General features: G+C 40.5%; 1 protein-coding gene across 6 annotated transcripts in view; it reads left to right on the top strand.

The window, feature by feature from the left end:
- The first annotated feature begins 432 nt into the window (after positions 1-432).
- LOC119551803 (alpha-protein kinase 1) overlaps positions 433-27379 on the top strand; it is a 75857-nt gene continuing 48910 nt past the window's right edge. For 5 of the 6 annotated variants that reach the window (XM_037861356.1, XM_037861357.1, XM_037861358.1 and 2 more), the window contains exons 1-2: positions 433-964; positions 22450-23234. In XM_037861356.1, the coding sequence (XP_037717284.1) occupies positions 22488-23234 (747 nt within the window). In that variant the 5' untranslated portion in view covers positions 433-964; positions 22450-22487. Of the gene's footprint in view, positions 965-22449; positions 23235-27379 lie in introns of those variants that run through there. The other variant, XM_037861362.1, reaches the window with a different exon arrangement.

Consider the following 27379-nt stretch of genomic DNA (forward strand, 5'->3'; position numbering starts at 1 on the left):
TCGACGTCGACTGCAGGCAGCAGCGCCGCTCATTTGTGCGCTTAATGACGTCATTATTTTTATTTTAACAGCGCCAAGCAAATTGCATATACTGTTGCTGCTCCTGCGCAGTCGGCGCTCTGCCGGCGTCGCTGCAGCGCCAGTGGGTGGTGGGGCAGGGGGTTGTTGGGTGAGAGAGTGAGTAAGAGAGAGGAAAAGAGAGGGAGCGAGGCGAGAGAGCGAGAGAGAGGGAGCGCGCTGTAGCGGCCTCTCGCTCGCTCCCGCTGAGCTGGGGCTGCGGCTTCGGCTCTTCGCCTTCGTTTTGTTTGCTCGTGTTTGCCGTCCGCGCTGTTGTTGTTGCCGCTCCTTGCCTTGCTACTTATGCTGATGATTGCGATTGCTGGGGGTCCAAAGCGCCGCTCGTGCGCCACACGTTCATTCAGTCGACGGACGACGCTGCGCCTGAACGTACGACGGCTGATCTGAACCGGAATCGAGCGGCCATACTGGCACACTGTATCTTGGACGCCACTCGACTCGTGCAACAAACAAACAAACAAGAAACAAAGTGCAACACACAGTTCCAGGCAAATAAGCTGCGGCGTGTGCCCACGATTCCCTATTAACAGCTGCCACTGCAACTTTTGAACGATATATTGGATGGCATATCCGTAGATCCCGCGATTTTCAACTCAGTTTCGAAAAACCCAGTTCGGCGTTTTTGGCGCGATGCGATCGATTCCTCTCGAGTCTTGAGATCTTAAGTGCGTGGGTGATAACCATCTGTCAGATACTCATTGTTACCCATAGGTACTCATGAATACTTTGAATACAGTGCTAGTTTGTGATAAGAATTAAGAAATAAACGTAAAAACAAAACGACCAATAAGAAAGTGCTTGAAAAACAGGATTCAAGAAAATCAGCTCAAGAGAGTAAAAAGATCATCTTCGATATTGCCTGCTGTTTGAGAAACTCTATATTACGGTAAATAACCTTAAGTATTCGATGTAATTTCTTATCAACAATTTCCTAACCTTCGTTAAGAAATCAAAGTGCCCATTTATCAGAATTTATAGCATACTTATTTTCCTAAGTTTTATTATCAGAAACATTTAAGGTACATTACTATCTTAATCTAATACAAACACTCATTATCTAAGTAATTCCATTGACACAAAAGACAAGAAATAAACTATTAGTCAAACAGTTTTTCCAATCTAGAATCTCTATCCCCTAACTGTTTTAAGCTTTTAGGGATACATTTTTAGAAAAAAAGGTAGATCATATAATTATAATATAATTCCCCAATCTTGTGAATTAAAATAGTTTAATGTGGTTAAAAGGTAATTGTTTCATGAAAATTAGATTAGTCTTCTTTTGCAAATAGTTTTTTTGTGGAAACTAAAAATTGTTAATATTTATTTGTGTACCTTGGTTTTATAGCCTTTAAACATCAAAACAGGCAACGTTAAGTTTCTAGACAACTACTTACCCCCAATTTGAGGCAAGATAATGAGTTGTGTAATAAAAAACAGCCAAGTGAAGCGCTCATCAAGAAATGTGAAAAAACATACCTTTTAAGCTTCTCACGCACTTCAATCAAGTGAATATTGTGCGAAACGACCAAATGCAATTTTTATGTAAATCTCAACCCTGACATGGTAAAATGCAAAAACCAATAAATTGATGCGATTTCGCTGCAGGCGGTTAATAACTTTAATTAACGTTAATTTTATCAACATCGGCATTATCGTCGGCATGAGCATGGGCATGTGCATGAGCGACTCAAAATAGTTGCGACGTTCTAATAATAAAACCAAATATAATAAATAGCCATAAACAAACTAATAATACGGCACGGCGGCAGTGGACAGTGGCAATTTGCAACAATGAGGCTCATCAAACGATCGCTAAAACGAAATCAGAATGAAACTCTACACATAAATGGTTTAATGTGCTAAGCCTTGCGACTGCTGCCACCCCACGAAAAATTACTAAAACGTATTACAATTGACTCGCCGGTGGCTCAGTGTCATTTTTGCAAAAATAATCTAAACGTATCTATGAGATACAATAAACAGCAGCGCACAATTCGCACTAACAACAGCGCCAGCGGGCGTAACAACAATTGTAATAATCAGTTTCGTTTCAAAGCCGGACCAACCTGCGCGATACATTTTCCCAGTGCCCAAGCTCTACTTGGAAGCCCCTCCCCCTCCCCAGAGTCCCGGTCCCAGCGATCCGGCGATCCAGCGATGCCAACGATTCCACCGATCCCACCGCCCCTGCATCTGCATCCGAATCCCAGCAACCTATCTGTATCTATGCAGTGCATTGTTAGCGTGGCTCGCTCATTTAATTAAATATAATTAGCTGCATTAATTGCAAATTAATACAGAATTTAGTCTCTTTGTTGCCTGTTTCATTGTCGTTGCCAAGCAGAGTTAGCTATTTCCCTGCTCCCAACTCGTTCTACACGCCTCGTTATCGCCGGCAATTATTTAGCGAGAATTAACTGGGCTCTAAGGCCCACACAGATGTAATGGCCAAACTCGAAATGACATTCAGGGGGTGCATATCGCGGCTTAATGAGTTGCATTTGAATTTAAGTTTAAGATATTCTCAGTACTTGAAGGCGTTTCATTTTATGCTAAAGTACATCCACCAGTGTGAGGTTTTTCATGCAATTTTTCGTACTTATAACAAAAAAAAATACAAAGCTGTACATCACAAGATTGGTTAAATATCTTTACAGTAAACTTAACTGAACTGTAAAATTTAAGCTCAGGTTTTATTTTTTGAAAACATATAAAGTCTATCAACTATAAATTAATTTTAAATATACTTCAAACATTACAACATTAATTCAAGATGTAATATAAATACATATAGTATTACATTAAAAATATGTTAGTTTAATGAGCTTGCAGCTATTCGTACATAACAAGTCCAAAAACTTTATTAGAAAAACCCTATTTATTCAATAATATGTAAAAAAGCCGTCGGCATTTATGGACTGGCTTCAAAGAAATGTATTTTATTCCGGTTTAGGCTTAAGATCAGGCCAACAATTTATAATTTTCACGCAAAATATTACGCTGTCTGTCCTTTTTAAAATTTTCATTTTGAATTTCGGTTTCCTTTGATTGCGAAATTAATTTACCTCATTAAATTGCCTGCAGCATTTTTACTATGTTGAGTGGCATCTTTAGCAAATCAGAGAAATCCATTAGATGCGCGTGTCGGTGGCCAAAAGCATTGCGACAACTTTTAATGCACAAATAGCTGTGAAAAAGAAAATCAACGACGGCGGAAAAATGATTAGATATTAAATTATAAATTAAATGTTGTTGCTGCATTTGTTGTATCTTTTTTATGACAAACGGATGACGAACGCATAAAAATGCAGCGGCACAAGAAGCGGAAAAGCAGCAAAACGACTGTGGACAAATCAACAAGGAGGCAACAGGCACAACCACACACACTCATTAAAAATAACCAAAAGCCAGCGGAGAATTGCAGTTTCCCCCCGAAACAGCCCCGCTCCCCATTCCGCCAAACAAAATAAAAAGATATTCCCCAACGATCGCGTCACGTTGTCACTTTACGTAGGCAAATCGTAAAAATGAAAGAAAGAAAATCCGCAAGGCAAAACGCTTAATTATGCGCCGTGTATTTTGGACAGCTGCCTCGGCCACGCCCCCCGGGGTGGGCGGCCTCTTTAATTAAGCATAATTAAAGTAATAATTATGCCCCGTGAAGGCATTGAAGTTCGGCAAATGAGGCGAACTCGAGGGGCGGCGACGGGAATCTTGAAAGGATTTCACTTCTGTTTTTGATGTGTGGCCAATTTGCAAACTTGTGCAAACATAAAATGCAATTTTATTGCCCTAAAACAGTCAGGGTGGCGAAAGTGCAGGAAGTGTGCTCCTACGAATGCAAAAGGCAATCGAAAACGCATTGGCCAACCGACCAGGAGGCGAATCAAAGGGAAATAAGTATTTTCACATTTCAAAATCAGTTGAAATACATTATGTATTATTTGTTAGATTTTTGTACAACCCACAAAGAAACTATTAGTTCAAAATTATTACAAAATTGAATAGTTAAATGACAAATTTGACTAACGAAGTAGTAACTTCCAAAACAACAAAATACACACAACTTACCATTTTGTGGTAGTATTACCATTAAATAGTAATCAAAGCACTGTGTTTTCTTACACGTCACTATATTTATTTGATTTTGATCTGTTTTACACTTACTTAACTGTATTGGTTAATTTTACACATAACATTTTCTTGTGTGCAGATAATTACCCCTTGTACAAGGTTTTAAATTAAAAATTCCAATAATATGTTCCATATATAGATTTTTTTTACGTACGTATTATTTGTTAGATTTTTGTACAGCCCACAAAAAAACTTGTAGGCCAAAACTACCAATATAATAGTTAAATGACCAATTTGACTAACGAAATAGTAACTCCCAAAAGAACAAAATACTCACAACTTATCATTTTGTGGTAGTATTACCATTAAATAGTATTCAAAGCACTGTGTTTTCTTACACGTCACAATTTTTATTTTTTAAGTCTGTTTTTACAGTTAAGTAACTATCCGTGTTGGTTATTTTTACACATAACATTTTCTTGTGTGCAGATAATTACTCCTTGTACAAAATTTTAAATTAAAAATTCCAATAACATGTTCCATATATAGATTATTTTCAAGATATACTACGTATCCTCAATTGTTGGGTACCTAAATTATCCCCAATTAATTCGCCTAAGTATGCGCTCTTCTGAGCGTTTCCATTTGGAGATGATCTTTTCTTGGATTGGCTCACTTTTCGCCGGGCCACCAAAATAAGATATTGCATGCCGCACATGCCACAAAGCCTACACAAAAAGCGAAAAACACGCACACACCGCTCATTTAATAATGAACAATAATGAAGAGTAATAATAATCATCAGCAAAACGTGCAGCAGAGTGTCCAAGTGCGGCATAAAACACATACACTCGCGTATGTGGAGGCTACGAAATTTTATCAACGAACGCGCATCATTTCAATTAAGAAAATGTCACAAGTGTCCAAGCAGCAAAAGCGGCAGCAGCCTAAAACACGCCAAATGCGGAAAGTCGGGGGATCTCCGCACTTTCATTTCGCCATTTCGAGGCCCCGACTCCCCCGACTTCCCATCCCCACGGCCTGGCCCCTCTTTAATGGCTTATTTTTTGGAGCATTTCTTGTAATTAATGCGAATTGTCACACGCTAGAACTGAAATAATGTCAACTGCCTTCGATTCGCCTTCTAATTCATTACATTTATCGTTTGTTGCCCGTTTCCTTCTCTTAATTAGCAATTAAACAATTTATGCTTTTGCGTGAACAATGAGAAACTAAGTGAAATGAGCCGAATTTTTGTAGTCCAAAAACATGAAACTATAATTAATTTCATTCCATAAAGTATTTTGCTCAATTAGCTATTAAAAACACTACTTTACCGCGCGGGCATTGCGTGTATCGGAAGATGTAAATGAAGTGCCGAGGAACAGAATTCGGGGTTGTTCTGGGGATCCAATCAGGCTTGATGGATGGATTGTCAAAGATGACCGATAAACGATAGGAGTAATGCAAGTCTGTCGTGCTCGGGTAATTATGACGATGTACATCTTCTATTTTGAAGCATAATTATTACTAAGGGTTTTGAATAAAATTTATTTCGAATATTTGTTTTTCTTTGATGACTACGAATCTATTGCATAACAATTTCTTGTAATATATTTCGAATGTCGAATATACTCGTTTATGTTGATCTTGTTTAAAAAATTCTGAATACCTTATTTATTCCCCTATTTGTTTTGATTCTCTGAAGATATGGTCTTTCCAAAACGTTAATATTTTACAACAAGTTACGATAGGACTAATATCATTATAGAAAAGGTAATCAAATCGAGTAATGAAGTCATAATTAAAAACTCCACTTGAAGAGTAATTATAAGTCTAATTTTAGTTAGATAGCTTATAGGCCGAAACTAATATATCATCATCTGAAAAACCGCGATCGTTTTGCTTCATTTGTAGATCGCTCGCAGAAAAGGAATTTCGGTCTTAATTTCAACTAATTTTATTTCTCGTTTTAGTGTTTTTCGTTAAATTATTGTTAATTAAATGCAATTAAAAATTGCTCCCCCACCGTCCCGACGCACGTTCCTCTGGGTATTTGAGTTTGAGCAGTCAGATCGTACTTAATGAGACGCGACACAGTTGCACAGATGTTCCACAAAACCAGCTAATTGCGCAATTAACTCGGCAGGGCGGGGAGTGCGGGGATAGGGAGTGACGAGCGAAGGGGCATGCCACATGTTGCACGGAGCTGCTGTAAATTTGCTGTATTAAGTGTAGAAAATCTCGAGCACTTAATTCACGCTTTGTTGAAGGTGTTGAAAGGCGGTCGACTGAATCCTGGATCCCTCATCTAGAATCCAGCATCCGCAGTCCAGAACCCACCCAAGAACCTGGGGGTACTTACCAGCTAAGTTAAACCAAATGCGAAAACCGCAAAAAAGGAACTCCCACACGAACCCACGTAATGTGTGTGCCGGGTCCTTTTTGCCTCGCTACCATATATTCTTTTTTTGCTCATTTGACTTTGGCCGGGCTAAACAAGCTGCTTATCCTTCGGCCAGGACCCGGACGAAAAGAAAAATGTTAATTACCCTTTGTGTTTAAATAGACCCCGCTCACACACTCACTTATCCGCATCCTCGTCCAAGGGTCACCCGTGGACCTTTGTGTTATTTGAGGCAATTAAAATTATTATTTTAATGTCAACACTTTTTTTGCACCGCTCTTCGTTTGGTTTTCGGCCAGGATAATGCATGTAAAACGACTAACGCCTCCCCGAGAAAATCCGTTAAATGTTTCCCAAGATTTCCCGGAGTTGGGGGTACGTCTCCATTTGCCGTCGGCACTTGGCTGCGACTTTCGAAACTTTGCACTGGTTTTCGTTTTGTTTGGTTTTATCCACACTTTTTTCGTACTTTCGGTTTTGGGTTGGGTTTTGCCTGGGCTGGTTTTCCAAGGGGTGGATTTCACGCCCCAGCCCTGGTTTACCAGGCGTTGAGGAATTCCGTATAAGTGTTTTTACGGTATTTGTTGGCTCAAGCATTTTACGGGAAGTTAGGTCAGTGCCCGCACCATTTCCTCCCTATAGCCATGGCCATAGCTTCTTTCCATCCCGTCCCCATTTCAGTACTTCTCCCCGTTTAGCCTCGTTTTGAGAAATGTTTTTCGGTTGCCTTTAGGCTTGTGGCTTTTCTCTTCGGGGTGTTTTGGGGGTTGTGTGCCCGGGTGGCATTCGAGATAAGCAGGTGTTATATTTTTATGGCTAAAGTGGCTAAGCAGTTTGCGGAGGGAAAATGGCAAGGAATCAGGTTCTGGTGTAGGTGCTGGCACCAGAAGTGTGATAAGACCCTGCAGCCGACAGTTGGCTTGCAGGCTAATGAGATGATTGATTGGAAAAGGAAAGAAACATTAGGTTTATAGTCTAAAGACTGCATTTAAGAGCAAACCAGCAATTGCTGGATTATATGTTCATAGCAATCAATTGTAATAAATAACGTCGATTTCAAATAAATACTATGATCACAGTATAATAAACTCATTTATCAACTAATAAGCCTTATACAAAAAGCTTTCGTCTAAAATAATTAATTATAAATCTGTTTAAGCAAATCAAATTTAGGAAGTAAATAAATAAAATATTGTTAAGACAATCTCTTATCTAGTCTTAACTAGTCCAATAAAGGCCCATCAATATGCAAATATTCAACTATTTAGTTTAGTTCACTTGAATTTTAAAATAACTATGTACTTTAATTTATCAATTTTGCTTATATCATTTATGATTGACAAATAAAGACGCTTTTAATAAGTTATAAACTGAAGTTAGAAAAATTTTATCGGCAATTAATTGTTATCATACCAAGTAACAATAATATCACGCATAGAGTTTTTTAAGGAACTACAATATCTAAATGCTTTTTGTAACCCTCCCCTATACTTTATACTATAGCCTATATATTTATCCATAGATTTGCAGCCAGATTGCCTCCACTCAAGGCAACCACAAGCAGTTTGCTCGGTTAGCCAGAGCAGCTGTTTTGGGGTCGAGCCCCACCCCCATCCCCATCCCCAACCCCATCCACGCCTCCTTTGGTGACCCCGACCCGATTAACTACGTAAACAGCAGCAGCAGCCTCCTTAATTGTTTCGCACTTAATCAAAACGAGCAGCGGACTGGCCCAAACCGAGACTATCAAAGGCAGCTCCCCAGTCGTCGGTTCGGGCCAAAGGCAGCACAAAAGCCAAAGCAGATACTGAGCTGAAAGGCAAAAAATTGAAAACTAAAGAGCAACTTGGGGCGCACGGTGGTCTCCAGTCCTGGAAAAGGGACGGACGTGGGACAACCTGCAACCTACAACCTACAAGCGACAACGACAACCGACAACCGACAACGACGACATCAACACCCGGGCGCTGTGAAAAGAAAAACGTTTTATGAGCTCATTCACAAAAAGGGCCAAAACACACACACACAGTCGCACATAGAAAAAGGAAGTTTTCTGAGGATGACGACAGAAGCAACCTGTTGAACCCCTCATCCATCCAGTCACTGCCCTTTTCACCCCCTCCCAGCACAAGTGTGCCACAGTTTACTTCTTTTTTTCAGCTGGGTCGTGTGCCAAAATTATATGTTAAAACATCGACATGAGGAGTGCTGATTTCTTCAACTTGTTCGTGCTTTATTTTCCGAAAAGATTTGCCAAAGTTGAAAAAATACGTTTTCTTTTTTTAAGAGTTGTTTGTTTTCTTTCGCTCTGGTACTCCCTTTGACTTCTGCTGGGTGTCTGTAATTTTTCTTTTTGTGGGTGTTTCCAATAGAGGAGAGTAATTGTGGGTGGTTGTTTACAAAAAAAAATGTTTGTGTTTATATGGGAGTATCTTGAGGGCTTGTTGAGTGCATGTTGCGGGTTGTCTGAAGATCAAGTCGCTAATTTGAAGCCCTTACTGAAATACCTTTTAACGCTCGCACCAAATCATAAAAGGGTTAATAAGTGTTCCTTAATTATGAAATAGATTGATTTTAAATACTAAAAAGGTGTTTGTTTTTTTTTTTACTTTTTTTACTTTTTATTAAAATTTAACAATTATAAATCCATTTACAATCTTTAAGACGATAAATATTTTGCTAAATATTTCTTCGGTTTTGTATTTATTGTTGTTAAAACGTATTATTTTATAGATATTACACAATTAAAGATCCAAGCACGTATTTATATTCATTTAATATATATATTTATTTATTAAAATTATCCTATTATGACATAAAATATTATCATAATATTATGATATAATGTATTACCATACCATGTTATTATAATTATCATAAATGTATTTTAAACAACCTATATCCGGCGTTCTCATATATGAGAAAGTATACTTTAAAATGTCATTCAATTTGCTTATATCTGATACAGTTCCAAATGCCTCTCTATCAAATTCCTATATTTGAATCCAAAAACTCCCCATCTCACCCCTGACACTTTATCGCCGCATCACTTTACTCCCAAGTGCAATCACTTGCTCAAATCTGTTTGACTTCATCTGCCCGATTTTCCCCATCACCACCACCGCCACACCACCAGCACTACCAACAACAATTGTGGGCGGGGGTTTTCTGGGGGCTTTTCTCGCCGAGCTTTTTTCCGACGCGCACGCTCCGCTGCCGGCCATGCGGCGTTGTTTTCCGAGTGCTGAGCGCCTGCTGCTCTTAGCCAAAGTGAAGGCGCCGGCCGAGTGTGTCGCCTTGGCTGTGTTTGCGGTTGTCGCAGCGGCCGCCTGTTGCGCCGCCCGTTTGGGCCAAGTTGGATTTCGCTGCCACGGCCAAGACGCTAAGCAGAGGCTCTTACAACTTCATAAGTTGGCGGCAGTGTCACGGCGGTTGTTGCCACTTTTTACGCGCATCACCCGACAGATACTTTTGTGTTTATATACTCGAGTGACGCGGCCGTTGTTTGCTGGGCTTCTGTTATTCCGCCGACTTGGTTTTCTCTCTCTCCGCAGGTGTGTGTGCGCATTTGTTTACTTGTCTTGTCTGTGGAAAAGCCCCCGTTCTATGACTTCTGGCAAAAAGGCGGCGAGATTGCGGGTCTCCGCAGCAGGAATAAGTTATCTAAATGAGTCTCGGGCTTTATTGCTGGCAATTATGGTTCTGGCCAACACTGCGTATGTGTAATTGCCGTGCGATTGCAGCCAATCCGAAGCGTTTCGTTTCGTTTCGTTTCGACCGACTTTTCATTACCGGCATCAACACTTGCATATGTAATTTAGCATAATTCCAAAAGCACGACCCAGTCCATAAAGCAGCGGCGAACTGGAGCTGGTATAATTAATAAACGGTAACAGCGGCGAGTAAATGCAACAATACCCCAGCGACTGTGGCAACTTTGGCATGTAAAAAGCGTCAAACCAAGCTGATTTCTATTGGCAAAGGAATGCCAAATGCGATATGTGCCTCTCTTTCTCGGTCTGCCGTCTCTTTCGATTGGGGTCTACCCGATATCCATGTCTTGACTGCAATTTATGAGCCTAAATGAGCGCAAATTTCAGTGTATACACACCAGCACTTTGCATGTGTGTCGTGTGTGAGCGATTTTGGCGCTCAATTGGCAATAATTTCTGATCAATTTTCCATTGACTGACAAAAACAGAGCAACAGAGACGGCTAGAAAGACGAGACGGACGGTTTTGCGGCGGGGACATGTGTCAGATAGGAATTTTCTGGATTGTCCCGACAGATAAGGGACGCAATCTCACAGTTTGAAAGTCGATTTGGAGATTAAAATACGGCTACCTTATTTTGCAGCTATATAGTAACTTAGTGTTACCATTAAAGTGATTAAAAAATAATAATAATAATATATCCTGTGTTTTTATACTTTACTTCCACTTCCATAGCTGCTATTTATCAATCGCAATTTATTACCCTCCGATACTTTCCAAATTTCCATGTTGGCAAGCTGAAATCAAATACTTTTCGAGAGCATTTTCTCTTGGCAGGGATTAATCAAAGAGTCTATAAATCTGGAGAACCAAATAAACAAAGTCTGCAGTTTCTGTGCCTATCCACAGCCCTCATGCCACTTCACTTAATTACCCCTTTGGCCTGCTTGGCTGGGCTCGTATTTTATTTACAATAATTAAATCTGTCAAACTCAAAAATGTCTTTCCACAAAAGCCGCCAGTTGCAACAGTATTGGAAATATTCCGACAGCCGAGCGGAGTTTTTCATGTTGTGCTATTGAGTTCTCCGTGATTTCTGAGTCCCACTGCATGGAATGTTGTTGCTGTTAATTGGCTAAATTATTTTACTGATTATTAATAAATATGTATTGTGTTGTCGTAGTTGATTAATTGGCATTATGGCCAAGCCGGGGCATAATTGAAGAGCGAAGTAAGTCTTGATTGCGTCACTTATGACGCCTCATTTAATTGAAGATACCGAAGGAGAACTAGAGGCATACTTTGCAGTTGGCTCCTCCGGGTTCCAAGAAATCTCCACCACCAGCAAAACAGTAGCAGAACGTGAACAAAAATTAACACATTTAAATTACTTTCATTAAGGATTGATTAATATGGCCCTGATTGGTTATTTCTCTTTATTTTCTTCCTCTCCTCGGCTCATTGTCGTCATAGTCCCCTTGCCCGCCTCAATTATTGTCACATAAATTGAACATTTACTGGCCGTTTTTCACTGATTTCTGATTTTATTAATTTACGTATTCGTTCCGTTTTTGTTTTCATATTGATTTCCAATCATAGAATGCCTCTCGACAATTCGTTTTCAATGAGCCGTAATTTAGACTCATTTAAATAAATATACTTTTGTTGATTGGTCTTTTGCGATATTACGCTATCGTCGACGGCAATTGCGATAACGAGTTCAATGCAAAGATATTTAACCTTTTAATAAGCTGGTCGGCGGACAGAGCTTGATGTTAGATAATCAAGCATTTCAAATATAATTATCCAAAGTGGGTACAGTTGGCGCACATTTGACTATAAAGTACACTGCTATTTCTTGATCAAAAATGAATATTGGCAAGAACTTGATTGAAAGTGGTTTGTTTTTAAGATAGGCTTGCAATAAATATATTTAATTTGAATAGTGCTTAAACTTTTTTATTATCCATTCAAGAATTTATGGTAGCAAAGGTTAAACAAGGTTTTATTAGGTGGAAATGATCGCGCAACTAGATTCATTAGACTAGGTAGATTCTGTAGATAGACTAGGTACACAGGGCTTGTTCTGTTTTGTACTTTCGATAAGTATTGTCAAATTCGAATTGACCGTTCAATCCGTTAAAATCCGTTTTATATGAAACTTGGAAAACTTTTAGGTAACAGTATTATATAATCTGTTAATGTTAAACCGTTTAAGTATAGCATTAGTAAAAATCGTATCCAGTGAAATACTCGAAAGTTTAAAGCGGAACAGGCCTTGTATATGAGTTATAAACCTTATTTTCTTCACTTGAAATAAGCAGTTTTAGAATGAGGGCTTTTATTTTAATGAAATTAAGAAGTATATATTATTAATCATTTACTTAGTTGAAAGGAGAAGCATGGTTTCTTAAGGAAGCATTTTAAAATCATTGAGTTCAAAAAGTTCTCAAATACGATGTGAAAAACAGGTTAAAATCAAAAGGATTGATCTATTTCTTTTCCGCCTTCCTAGGTGTTATAGATCGAACATCCAGCTAGAAAGTCGCTGCTGGAGAGCGTGGTACAGTTGTGCCGGACCCACTTAGTTGATCTCATGCATTTATGCATCAGCTGGGGCCGTCACGCACTTAATGAGCCTCCGAGATTGAGTCGGCGAGTGACGGCAACAAATTGACGCGTTTAATAATATTTTACAATGTGTGTTTTCAGCCGCTAATTTCTTGCAGGCGTTATTGTGCGCACTTTCAAAATGTTGCGTGGTGCGCCCCTTGGGGGCCTTATTTGAGGCACGACAGCGTTGCCATATCGCCGCCGCAGTTGCAGTTGCAATTTCCATTGCAGTTGCTGTGAGTTGCCGTTGTCGGTGTCGTGTTGCCGTCGTCGCCGTCGCGTAATTTACATTAATTGGCACACGGCGTCGTACATATAAATTTTTGCGCGCTTAAACTTTAATTTCATGCGTGCCATTTGATTTTTGTTGCCACTCTGGGCACAAATTATAGGCAAGTGTGACGGGCTGGATCCTGATCGTGCCCGTATTTTTGTGTCTGCCAAGCGGCAAGTGCTGGGCTGGGCGTTGTTTCGCAGTGGGTTTCTGCCAAATGCCGCAAGGCCCCTTGGAGTGGTTCAAAATCTACGCAGATTTGCGGGCATCTGGTTACGGGCCTTTGCATAATGGAAAGGTGTCTGCGAATGCTGAGACAATCACCTGATGGGTTGCCGTTTACCTGGATCAACGCCGCCCAGTCGAAGGTTGTGTAGCTCCGAACACCAGTGAAGCTTTATTTCAATCAAATCTTAATTGGTTAAATATATTATAAATTCTAGATCATAACATTTAATCTTGTTATTCAATATTCTGGTCACCTATTTTGAGTTAAGTGTTCTAAGCAATCATATTTTCTTAGATATATGTATCTTTTAGATACACTTCCTAACGTCGTTAGGAGCACCATGGCAGCCTTTACATTTTTCACTTTATTATTCAAAAATGTTTTTATCACAATATCTTGCAATTTCCCTGTGGAAAATTTCAATTCGCCATAAAAAGTCAATTATTGCTGCGTACAAATTCTTCTTCTGCATCCCACTTGCTCTGGCGCTAATGCTTCTTGTTCTTCTTCCATTAATTAACATACTTTCACACAATTTCTTTCTAGCAACAATTTTCGTTGACGTCAATTTCGCTCATCGTTAGTTATTATTGTTGTGCTCATTTCGCCATATCATCAGGTCAAATCTCAATTAGCAAATATAACGATTGTTGCTTTCTTCTCTCTCCCTCTTTCACATAACCAACAATTAACAAATATTAATGGAAATTTATTTCAATTGAAATCAAAAATTTCACTTCCCAACGGCCATGGCTGAAATATCTATATGCGTTAGTTTTGAATATGGAGTACAACTAATAAGTACAGTCCATAACTTAGTTGGACTCGGCCATTATCCAGTCATTGGCTCCTCAAATGACTTTCCCCTTAACTCAAGTTAATTAAAAAAACCCCCGCCCACAGCCATACACTCACAATCAGCTTATAATCAGCTTATATTCTGGCAAATTTATAACCCCGCTTGATTATGAGAGGTTAGCTGTCATAAACAAATGACATGCCATACCATACAAGCGCCATCTAGCGAGCGGTGCGTGCAGCTACGTGGACGGCATATCAAGTGGAATGTTTTTGCAGTGAGCGAACTGCAACTTGCAGTAATTATGACCAGGTTTTGGCGGAGGGGGAGGGATTGATGGAACTGCTGGCTCCTAATGGCCTGGCCCATTGTTCGCTGGCGGGGCTTTAAGTAGCTTTTAATAAGCGACCGCGTCAAGCAAATAAATAATTATAATAAATAAATAATAAATAACCGTGCAGTCGGGCTGGCAAGTACAGTCACACAATGTTGCCGTCTCCTTCCGGCTAATTACACTCGCCAAAGGGCACATGCAAAGTGCAACATTTGATTTGATCACCCCTCCCCCGACCCCCCTGCGCCCTACTTAAATGGGGGTTAATAAAGTGCTTAAAGACGCAATTTGAATGCAACTTAGTCGATCAACTGCAGGCCGTTTAGATGAATTTTCATATGTATTTTGTAGCTCATTATAGAGAAGCATTTTACAGGTATGCAAATGGTAATGGCCCTGGCTACATATCGAAGTGTTATCGGTAATCGGGCAATCGTTTTAAACACCACTTAAGTACAACTTAAGTTTGCCCATTCGAATTAAAGTTAGGTTAACAAAGTGGATCAATAAACAAGTAATACACTTAAAAATTTTAGAAATGAGACGAAAAATGATTAACCAGTATTAAAATTAAATACATTTATCGATAACAAATTTAATGGCTTGAGATTTTAATAGCAAACTTATAGAAAACTTGATTCCGTTAAACTTTAAGTGTTTAAAGTTGGTCTATCATTTTTAAACTTTTAAAGTAATGATCAGGGTAGATCGCTCAGGTGTATCACTATTAAGCTTGTTTTTAAATTAAGTATAGTTTTAAAATCTTTTGTGATATTACATTAAACTCTTTTAATTGAGACAGCCAATTCAAGAGTTTTACTCCCGCTGTGAAAGGACTGTTACCCGGTTAATCGATTCAAAATTCGATTACCCTAACACTTTGCCCCTCGGTCGAAATGAAACACTTTACAACCCCAGATAAGTAGAACCACCCCCGAATGGTCATGTCATGCCGCACGAGGTCCTTTTGACCATGTGCAGTGCAATACCCCGCGGCCAAATTCTAATTATAATCGCGTATCGCATGTGCCAAAGCCCCAATAAACCTTTGTCAAGCGATTCGCTCGCTAAGGTCCCCTCCTAAATTCCGGCTTCGTGTCATTAACGACCCACACCGCCCGACTGTGGTCTTTGCATTAATTTTTGCACTGCCACAGAGCTGCAAATAAAAAAATAAAACGGGAAAGCAAGAAATTTCCATAATGAGCACGTACACAATCACTTACCCCGGACACATGCAGTTCGCCAAAAAGGGTTTGCGCTCCATCCGGGGGTTGCAAAAATTTTATAATTAGTTGTCCGTTGCCCGGCACCAAAATGCAGGTTTCAATCCAATTTTTTTCCCGCTTTTTTTCTACGTTTTACCAAATATTTAGACGTTGATTATGGGCGCTTCACCCCTTGAGTCGAGTCTGCAAATGATTTTGGTGCGTGCTCAATTGGGGAGTTTTCAAACCGAACGCGAACGAACGGAACCGAAATGAACTGAGCTGAACTGAACTGAGCCGCCTTCCTCCTGGCACTTCTTTTGTTTTTCGCTAATTTAGCGAAATTATGTTTTGTGCTCTCATGTCTAGATGTCGTGTGCGGTTCGGGGTGCAATCCTGGTGCCCGTTCCCTAACCGCTCCGTAACCCCTAGATTATACGACTGCAGCACGGAACGGGACATGCAACTCACGACCCACTCGAGGAGCTCCCCGGTGAGGGTATTCCGAGTTGGCCACCAAGTATGTGGGCTAATAAAATTACCGGCTCAAGTAGAGGGAATGAAATTAATGATCTCACCTTATCTTCACAGTTTTCCAACTCAAATACCATTAATAAAGATTTTTGACATATTTTTAATGATCAATGGAAGCTATTTTTGAAAAGTTACATATTTAGGAATGTATCTGTTTTTTTCTTAACTTCTAAATGTTGAATGAAGAATTTAATTTTACACAAAAATAAATATTTCAATGTTATTTATTTCATCATCGAAATGTTTGGTTTTTTAAGTCTTGTCAACTGTTATACCATTTTATTTTTGTAATAACCAAAATATGAGACTCACCAACTTTTGAGAAAAGGGTTCCCATTGTTTTTCAGCTTCCGTTTCGAAAATAATCTTGAAAGTCAAAGGATCACTTCTCAATTCATCGTTACATAGGGGTTTTCCTAGGGCATTTAAAGTTCTGCATTTATAAGGCCGGAGTCCCCCCATTATAACTCATTATTATTTCCTTCTCTAAATGAATTAAAATCGCCAAATGTGGGCGATCAGGGGGAGTCAGCTGTGCAAAACAAAACAGGAAAAAATGCGAATAACTCATTACGCGGCGCATTAAGGACAATGTCTGGGCGGGTGTGAGTGTGAGTGTGCAGGAAGGACCCAGGACTCGAGCCATGAGAGGGTTGATTTTTCAGCTTCAGACTGGGCCTGACTTTGACTTCCTTTCCCGCTTTTTGCCCTTCTCTCCGGGGGCGTTTGGTGCACATGTTTATTGTTGCTGCTGATATTGCTGTTGTATTGAGTACGCCTCCGGCGATTGTTGTTGCTGCTATTGGCATCGCCTAGTGCGTGCTCCGCTTGAATCACGCAAATTTCATTATTATTATTATTTTTTTAATGATTTGAGTGGAAAATGTATGGCGAATGAATGAAGCGGGCTTATGAAAGGCAGTTGGCTGTAGTCCGCTGACCGGATTGCAAGTGCCCATTGTTCCTGGCCCTTCAGAGGGAAATGGGAAATGAAGGTTTTCCAAACAAACTGTTTTTCTCTTCGTATTTACGATAAATAGATCGAATTTTACATGATATCACTAGATCAAAGCTTCTCATAACTAAGTCTCTAAGCCAAAAATTGCATAACTTAATCTCTAAGCCAGAAATATTTGACATGATATCAACAGATCAACCCTTAGTCTAAAATCCATTCTTAAGGACCGTTCTTCTTTTCTTTTCGAAAACACTAAATTTGAAATGTAAAAATATTTAATTTTAAAGTATATATTATAAAACTGTTTGAAATCTCTGAGTTTATAAGAATTAAATTTGAAACTTTTTTTGCTTTATAATTGACCATTTTTTTAAATCCATAAAAAAATTATTTTTACAACGATTTTACTTCACAATGTTACCAATGCTTTTCCCCAAATAGTTTTGTGATAAATTTTAGAAATTAAATGATAAAATGCACAATATTCAAATGTCAAAATAGTTATGTGGTGGATAAGTTTTAAATGTCCCATATATGGGGGATATGTATAAGTATACATATTTAATGAATTATGTTCGATTTTAGGGGTAAGAATATACAAACAACGTCTTAATACATTTTTTGATACATCTAAAATTTTCTGAATTAACTTTATAAGTCTTAGTCATTCCTGGTTAATTTTCACATTGAGGGCACTTCCAGCTGTACTCCCTGAAACACCTTGGAAACTTTATGACGCCGACAACTCGAAGTTCTCTTTCCTTTTCCACCCTAACCCTTGGCCCTACCATAATATATCAGCCGGTGTATTTCATGTGTAATCGTGTGTAATTTTTAAGAAAATTGCACGTTCTGCCGTACATACACCCCCGATAGGAAAGGCAGCAACAACCCCAAAACAATGCAAAAACAAAGGCAAGTTGCAAAACTTTTTATGCTCCCTCTGTGTGTGTGCGTAAATAAATGTTGCATAAATAAGTTCAACTCAATGACTTAATGCCGGCGCATTATTGATTATTTTTGCCATGGTAAAAGTTGGCTAAGGCAGCCGAAAACCAAAAACCGAAAACAGGCAGAGGTCTCCTCAACCTCTTCTCCATTCACTTCCTCAAAGGCCGAGGCACTCGAGTTTGTCGTTTGGTATTTAATATGCATTTTGCGCTAATTACAAATCAAAAGAAAAATTTAATAGCCCCAGAGTTGGCCATAAAAATGAAGTTGTCCGCGGGCCGAGGGGCGTTCCGCGGGGGGAAAGGGGGATCGATGTCCGTTGGCCGGACTCCGGTGCCCGGTTTCTAATCAAAAATTGCTTTGTGCCACATTTGGCTCCTAACTCTAAATGATGGCAAGTGTGCTACAATTTAGTTTGACTATTAATTACAACAAGTTGCTGCAGTGCAGCAGCAGCAGCAGCAGCAGCAACATGTTCTACATGTTTGCCTGGCCGGGCGAAATTATTGATGATTTTATTAATTTGAATATTGCCTACGAATTGCTGTCGAAGACAAAACGCTCCGTTCGCCAAACGACCAACATGATCCGCTGCGGCGGAGAGGCGACTCTGGATGATAAATTTTTGTCCAGCTCGCTTCTTAACCGGCGATAGAAAGTTGCATGGAAATTGCAATTTATAGCCGCAGCAACATGTGGCAGCAAGAAAATGAGTATAATTAGACCGGTTTGTAATGCGTTCGCCAGTCGATGGGAGTAGGAGCGATGCAGATGGCATGTTGCTGGCGTGCATTGAAAATGAAGCGGGCTCGATTTGAATTATAGTTGCCAGCACGGCGATAATTAATCGTGCTATTTAGTGTGCTACATGAAATTCTACTAGTTTGCTGGTTATTGATTAGATTTCGAGGCAAGCGGCGATCGCAGGAAGCGACAAAATGTTGCCGTTGTTGCATGTTGCTGCTGCTGCTGTTGCTGCTGCCTCCGTGTAATTTGGCCAGACTTTAATATGCGCAAATTGTACTTAATTTGGCTGCACATTTTGTCGCTGCCATTTGCTTTCACAACATGTGGCACCCAGTTGCAACTGGAAGCCATCAACGCTCCCTTAGATTCCATCTTCGCAGGCTTTCGGCATTTGCTGTTGACGCATACTTGAAATTATTTTGTATGTTGCCGATGTGCACTCTGTTTTTGCTGCTGCTCCTGATATTATGCATTGTTTTTGCTTCTTATGCATATGCCAGATGCCGGAGAAGGGTGGCTGTTGCTGTTGTTGCTGCCCCACGGAGGGTGGGGGGTGTGGAGGGGGCGATGGCCAGACATTTGCATGCAACGTACAAAATTAATTATTACGCCCTCTCACCACCCCAAAAAAGCCGGCCTTTTGCTGGCCAAAATCTACAACACGGAGCTTTGCTCAGGCTCGTTCTCGTTCTCGTTCTCGTACTCGGACTCAGACTCAGGCATTGGCGTTGCATGTCCTGCACACTCCAACTTCCAAGGCACAGTCCTGCCATTCCGCACCCCCCGATCCCGATCCTGTTCCCCTTCCTGCCCCCGCCCCCGCCCCTGCCTCTTGTGGCTCATTACGGCGATGGCTATGTGGCCGGAAAAGTGCGTTCGTTGACTGCTGCCGGCTGGCCAACGTCGACACAAACAATGAGCACTCGAAAAAATAAATGCATTGTTTATAGCAATTATAGCAATAATTTTTTGAAATATTTTTAAATACAATTTTGGTGGAAATCAATGCTGTTAACTGTATGAAGATCGTCTAAGCATTTCACTGATTTCTACCTAACTTGTTCTTTAAAATTGGAAAACTGCCGATTTTGAAAGACATTAACCATATATTTATTTGTTTTAAACTAAATTAGTAATAATAGTTGTACTTGACTGTCTAGAATCTGCCATACTCACTATAAAATTATCTAGAAAATAGATTTTTAACTCAATATATCTTTAGCTTACAAACACGACAACTTTCACGTCCACAAACTAGAGACTTTAACCTAACTGAACTATATTCCCAGACATTTCCAAGACAGTATTTCCAGTATTTCTACAATGTATCACAACGAAGTGGCCCATTTATTTTCAGTGCTTTGGGGAACAGCAAACTGAATGTCTGAATCCGAGCTGCAGAAGTTCGAGTCGGACTGCGACTGCGACTCGAGTTCCGAGTTCTGAGTTCCGAGTGCAGTTGCTTGCATTATTACAACTGCAGACACACACATGGCAGGTCCTGCGGGGAGGGGTTGGGGATCGGGGAGCGGGGTCTGGAGGATTGGGAGGGACAGGACAGGAGCCAGCTGTATGCATTATGCATTAAAATCAACGCCCGTTTTGTGTAGACCTGCAGACAATGCAACGAAGGACCTTTTCTTCCCCTCCCCCCGCCCGAAATGTTGGCTCCCGTTTTTTGGGGCCAAATGTCAAGGCATAGGCATTGATGTTTCCTTTGTGGGTTGGAGTTAGGTAAGCTCTTTAGTGCAAATTGTTGCCTAAATTTAGACGCCTTTGGGACCGGCTTAGACCCGGAGTTTGTGCTGCATCCTGAGCCCATAAGAAATGACATTTAGTGGAATCTATTTCGGTTGAGTGACGATTACTGGAGTCCCCTGCCTGTGTGCCCTTCCTCAAAGTGCGTGCACATAAACCTTTCGAAAACTCTCCTTCTTATTACGGTTATCTTCCCCAGATAACTTTCCATGCTTCCCCCAGCACTCGGACAACATTTTCGGACATTTTCCGCCCCCGCCTCATCCACTCTTAATTTTCCCTATCGCATTTTCCTTCTTCTTGTATGCAGGAAAAACTTTCTTGCCAGACACGTTCGCCACATTCTCCTGCCCCGCACACTTTTTGGTCAGTTGTCCCTCTTCGGGTATAAATTATAATGCAGAGTAGGTGTAAAATTTTCGATTACGAATGTGCAGACCACCCAACAGCTCCATCCCCGTTCCAGCGGACATGCATCCCCCTGTGCAGAAACCACCCGTATGCTTCGGCTTTTGTGTCCATCAAGCCGAGAGACACACTGAAAGAAACAGTGCATTTTGTTATATAATAAAAAAATATAGGTACCTACAAGAAATATTTGATTATTAATATTGATTCTCAATATTTTTTAATTTTCTACTTAGGATTTCTTTATTTAGGATAACAAAAATATTAAAGTTAATGTTTTTTAATAAACATCTAAAACGAAATTACACTTCACGTATTTTAGCTTACAAATATATTTCTTAATTTCAATTTTGTTTCAAGTAATTAAAAAATTAAATTAAATTAAATTAATTAAAATGGGGAAAACATTTTTTCTGTGTACTTTTCTCCTCACAATTCCGGCGGTAAAAGTCGTTCGTTGTCCGGTGCAGAACGTCGTGGCCTGGCAAGGACATGGCCAAAGACTCGGACGGCGACTCCAACGCCGGCTACGTTTTGCATTTGCAAAATTATGCGGCGTGTGTGGGTTTTCCTGTTCGCCCCCTCCTGAGCCCCTCCCCGCTCCTTGGCCCCCTCATTGTTGTTTGTGCGTTGTTGCCGTGGTCAACCGACGGGCAACAGGGATAATTAATGAAATTAATGCGCCAGGGTATGGGTTTTAAGTGCACGGAATATTTTCGATAAATGTAAATTCTAAATTATGACGGCCCCAGTGGCCATGCGAGGTAGAAAGATTTTAAGGTGAGGGGGTTCAGTCAGACGACATTTGATATTTAAGGGGTAAAAGGAGTAATGTTGCGCTGATATCCGTTAATTGCAAGCTTTGCATTTCTGAATTAGCCTTCTCTTACTTTTTAAGGGGTTGCATCCAGAAGTTGGCATAAGCTAACATGTAGGAATTACGAGGTAGTTGTTCTAAAGATATACAGGCGATCTGTCTGCTCTTCGTTACTTCAGTTTAGCCAATAAAAGTTTTCAGTGTAGGTGGTATTGATGGTGTTTTTCTGAATTAAGAAATATCCTGTTCCTTAAGAAAATTTATTTAATAATTTTGTACGCTCTTTGATATGAAGCCCATTTAATTGGCTTCGCAATTTGGGTTTTCTGATTAATTGTAGGTCTTAAAATATTTTTAAATTCAAAAAAATTTGGAGTTTAAAGAAGTCTGCTTAAGTAAGAATTGACGGTGTTTCTCGTAATATTCCATGTTTCTTAAATTTGTAAATCTTTTTTTGTGTTATTTTGAAGTCTGCCCCATTACGGGCTTAATATTTAATGCACACGGCGGTACTTAAACCCTTTCCGTATTGTCCTTGCCCTTGCAGGAGTGGCCCAGGATGCGAGCGGGTCAGTGACACGTGACATGGCCGAGGGCTGCGAGGACTCCGCCGGTGCCGCTGAATCCACGACGTCACAGTCACAGTACACAACGCTAGACAAGATGCTCGGCACGGTGCTGCCATGTGAGGCGGCCATTGGGGCGACACCCGGCGGCAGCGGCAGCAGCAGCAGCAGCAGCAACACCGGCAACACCAGCAACAACGGCAGCAACATCGTGAAGCGGGAGTTCTGCGATGGCAGCCTGATGCCTGGTGCCGGGGCAAGTGTCAACAATAACAATGCCAGCGCCACCAACAATAACAATAACAACAACAACAGCAGTAGCAACAACAATAACAATACCAAAATGCAGGCAATGATATGCAACAAGGGCAGCAGCAGCACCACCAACAACAACAGCAGCAGCAGCTCCTCCTCGTCGTCGTCCTGCTCCTCCTCCTCGTCATCCTCCAGCTCGGCCACCAGCACCCTGACCAGCTGCACCACCGCCGCCGTGGTGCCCTCCAACTGCTCCACGAATGCCAACAAGTCGCCGGTCTCCCCCTACTCGCAGAGCCTGGGCATGGCCATCGGCATCGGGGCGGGGGCGGGCAGCAGTCCGCTCCGGGAGGCCAGTCCGCTGCCCAGCAGCCGCTCGCCGCTGAACGCCATCGCCACCGCCATGATTGCCGCCAAGTCGCCGTGCAGCGGAGCAGCGCCTGCCTCGCCGCCGTCGGCCTCCTCCAACAGCTCGTCGCACGTCCTGGCGCTCAACATCAAAACCGAGTCGGTGAGTCGAACAGAACCGCTGAATTCATGCATTACCCCTTTCAGGCTGAGCAACGGCCATGTACTTGCGGTCAAATTAAAAGCATACATGTGTAGATTGTCGATGAGAAGTAATATAAAGTATACAGTATCTGCTTTTTTGTTTATTTTATTTTTTAATCCATTTTAGTTTACTAAAAAAATTTCATTAAAATCCAAATCCAAATCATATTTCATTTTCGAAGGGTTTATAGACAACATTATAAGAAAGGAAAAAATTGAGAATATTTTTCAAGACCACTTCTAAATAACATATAAATTTCGAAAAATGTAAATCAGTTTTGATTTCATATTATGTTTGTAATGCAATATTCTCTTTCGTAAAAATGACGCGAGAGCTATTTTATTGCCGAAAGTGTAGGTTTCTTAAGGGTTAGTTTAGAATATAGATTAGCGGAATGCAGCTCATGCTCTTGTCTCTGGTTTCATTTATAAATTTATCTGATTTTAATTTAACTTCATTTATTTTATAGTCTGACAGCAACAATTTTTTCCCAAAGGCCTATTGACTATATTATTAGAAAATAAAGATTATGGCGAGCTAAAAAAATTTAGGAAAATAGTCTTATTTACTATATTCATAATACTTAATAAAATAAATTAATACTTAATAAATAAAATGTGGTTGATCTTGTTTGCTAGAAAAAAAGGTTTATCCTCAACCCAATTGTAACAGTTTTCTTTAAAGATAACTGCACTATACTTTTATTTTAACAGATACCTTAATATTTTATAAAATATGTTTTAAAACTAGTTCGATACAACATATTAATTTTTAAGAACCTCATATAGCTTTGAATTTATAATATGTTACTGTATTGCAATATTCTCACGCATAAAGAAGCCGCGAGAGCTATTACTTTGACCGCAAGTGTAGGTCCCATAAGGGTTAGGTTAGAACATACCCCTGAGATGAGCGTGCCACGTTTGGCGGCAAGAAGCTCATGCTCTTGTCTCTGGTTTCATCTATAAATATATCCGAGTTGCGGTTCCCGCTCCCCCGTGACTCACGTGCCACCCTTGCATGGCCGAATTGATTTCTTGTGCGCATTTAATTAGCATGCAAAGCCCGGGCGACGGATCATTAATTAGCCGCTTTGGACCCGCCTAATCAGTTCGATCGGCCGGCGGCCGCAGAATGTTGCAACCTGGCCAATCAAGGGCAAATCCGCGGCTCAGAACTCAAACTCTGGCCCCAGGCCGTCCCGTCTCTCTCGATCGCAGTCGTGCTCTAGAATCGCCAAATAACAAAATGAACAGCCAGAACAAAAAACGTTGACTTCGAGCGCGGTCAAAATATTTTTGTCCCAATTTTAATGACCATAAAAAACCGATCACAGAAGGGAAAAAACTTTTGTGCAATTGTCAGCAATAAATAAAAATTTCGCATGTCCTCGTTGGTTCGCAGCTCGGTTTTGTTTTTCTTTTCTTCAGGGTCTTGAGTTTTTGTGTTGCTTGTTGCCTTGTGGCACATAGTTTAGCGGCGAATCAGCTTACTATAGATCGGCCAAGAACAACAAGCGATCTGCTGATCAATGCGAGTTCTATTTTCAAGTTTATTTTGCCTAATTCTTTCTGCCATTGGACTCCGGGCGATTGTTGTCGTTGCTCGTAAAATTGCCTAAATTATGAGCTTTGAAAATAAAGGGATCAGTTCTGGGAGTTCTTGAAGCCGAAGAAGTGTGTCAAGCGTACTGAAAATAAACAGTATTGCGGCGGACTACCAGTTTATGTTCCTATGATATACCAGGATTTAAGATGATATTATGCCACCTAAAACAATTTTACTAAACTGGCTATGTTTTTGGGCCACACTTTATAAGTAAAGAATTAAATATAATAATAAAATGTACGCCCTCAATAAAAGCCAATCCAAGCACGCTCGGCATATCAATTTACCATATCCAATATGGTGTCTGTAATTTAGCCATTAAAATTCCCAATTAAATTCGAACGTTTACCGATTGTTGACCCAATTCTAATGGCAAATCAATTCGCTCCATGGTCTCAAGTATCTCTTCGACCGCATTTTGTGGCATTTGGGCCGCTTTGTCTCTGTCGGAGTCTCAGTATCCGTCGAATGCGATCCACTCTAATGACACAATCAGCTCACACGATACAGCACGCACACTCAGAGCCACCGAGATACTACTTACCTCCTCCGCCGCCTGCTAAAAAAACCTAACAAAACGCTGTAAAAAGCAATTAATAAAAAATAAAGCAATCAAAATATAGAAAAAGGAAAAAATGGAAAAGTGCATAAAATTTATGTGCATGCAGTCAAATGAGTAATCGACTGCGACGGAGAGACAAGCGGCAACAAAGCCGCAACATTTATTGAAAATTAAGCAAAAAATAAAGAAAAAAGCTCACAAGCTCAAAGCAAGGCAGCAAATAATAAGCGCGAAATAATCAGCACACACACTCGAACGGCGATTGAGGAAAAATGTGTGTACATGAGAAATAAATTGTCTATTGGCAGCGCCAAACAAGAAAATCCAGGTGCAATAAAAATCGAATTAGAGGCCAGAGGAAAAATAGAGTTATAAGTACAATCTATTGAAAATTAATGTGCTAAAAGGAAATCAATGAAACGAATTAACACACTTTCTTTGACAGGTTTATGGAGGTGTAGTAAAGAGTTATTTAAATAATAATAAAAAGAGTGTTTGAATGGAAACAGGATATTCAGCTAGAGGAGAAAAATAAAAAAACCAAAGAAATAAATTGAAGTAACATTATTAAAATGCCATAAACTTTTAACTTTAAGCATTAAAACTTTAAAACAAACATTAAAATTAACAGGAAATAATTGATTAATAAATAGGTGTATAAAATTGTTATGTTTTAGGATCCGTCGTATACAATTACATTGCCTTGTGGGCTTTAATTCCATTTACAAAACTAAAATTCAATTTCCAAGGAGCCAGTTGAATAAGTAAAGCTTTAAATAGGTTCAAACAAAACATCCCAAAAAATACTCTAACCGAACTGGACTTGACTTGTTCGAAGATATATTACAGCTAATTACGTGGCCCGATCTGAGCGGACCCATTGACTACGCAGCTGTACCCAGTTTTTCCATTTTGTTTTTGGGCCAAGGCGGCAGCTCTTGAAAGCCGGCTAGCCAACCCGCTGGGTGACTCATGGGCGTCTAATGAGCCGCCGTCCTCCATCCGACGTCCGCCATCCGCCGTCCGCCATCCGCGGGCCAAGCCTTTGGCCTTTGGTGGCCAGCTGGTGAAAGTCGAGCACGGATGTGGCTCTAGTGCGGCTCTGCTAATTATAAGCTGATCACAAGTTGCACTCCTTCTGGCCCAGAAGAGCATGTCGCGCATGCGCAATGAACCGCGGTTCTAAGAGTATGTTACACATGTACGTGCGTGCCAAGCGGATTTGATTCTGATTTTGATTTGCCTGTGCCTGTGCCTGTGCCTGCTCACTCTCGTGGGTGTTTTCCCCTCCTCTGGCCGCAGTGTCATCGCGATGATAATGACGATGATGATGATTGCCGGCCAACCGGTTTCTGCATTCTGCTTTAAATGTTGCAAATACCCGAGCGGGATTATCCGGGGCTGGGGCTGGATATTCAGTGCGCTGGATGGCGAAAACCTGGCCTGGTTCTTGCTCCAATGTTCTTGGCCCTGGTTATCGTACGCCCAGCTGTGTTGCATGTAAATCGTTTGTAATTAGTTGAAAGTCTTGACGCGTAAATGCAACACAGCAAAAAGGGCAGGGAACAAAATATTAAAGAGAAGCAGGCAATAATTGCTTATTAAATGAATGTTCTGTGCAAAAATTTTTATGACTAACCACGTGAGCGCTAAATTGACTGCAAATGAGCCAAAGATGATGGCCCATTGTCGGCACCAAAAGGGGCTGGGACGGGGAGGTGGTAATTTAAATGGTGGATGCATTGATAAATGGCCGTGTCTTGTCTCTTAAGCGGCTCGGTTTTAGATTCGAGGCATAAACAACTTTTCACACATTATACCCCTCATTTAAGGTGCCCCATAAAGTTCCCCACTCAGTTCCCTACCACTGCACTCCCGAATTCTTCGGCCAAGACAACAACCCAAATTTTTGTTCGTTCGTCTTTCGTTGAAA

This window comes from Drosophila subpulchrella, chromosome 2R (genome assembly GCF_014743375.2).
Source record: "Drosophila subpulchrella strain 33 F10 #4 breed RU33 chromosome 2R, RU_Dsub_v1.1 Primary Assembly, whole genome shotgun sequence".
Lineage (NCBI taxonomy): Eukaryota > Metazoa > Arthropoda > Insecta > Diptera > Drosophilidae > Drosophila > Drosophila subpulchrella.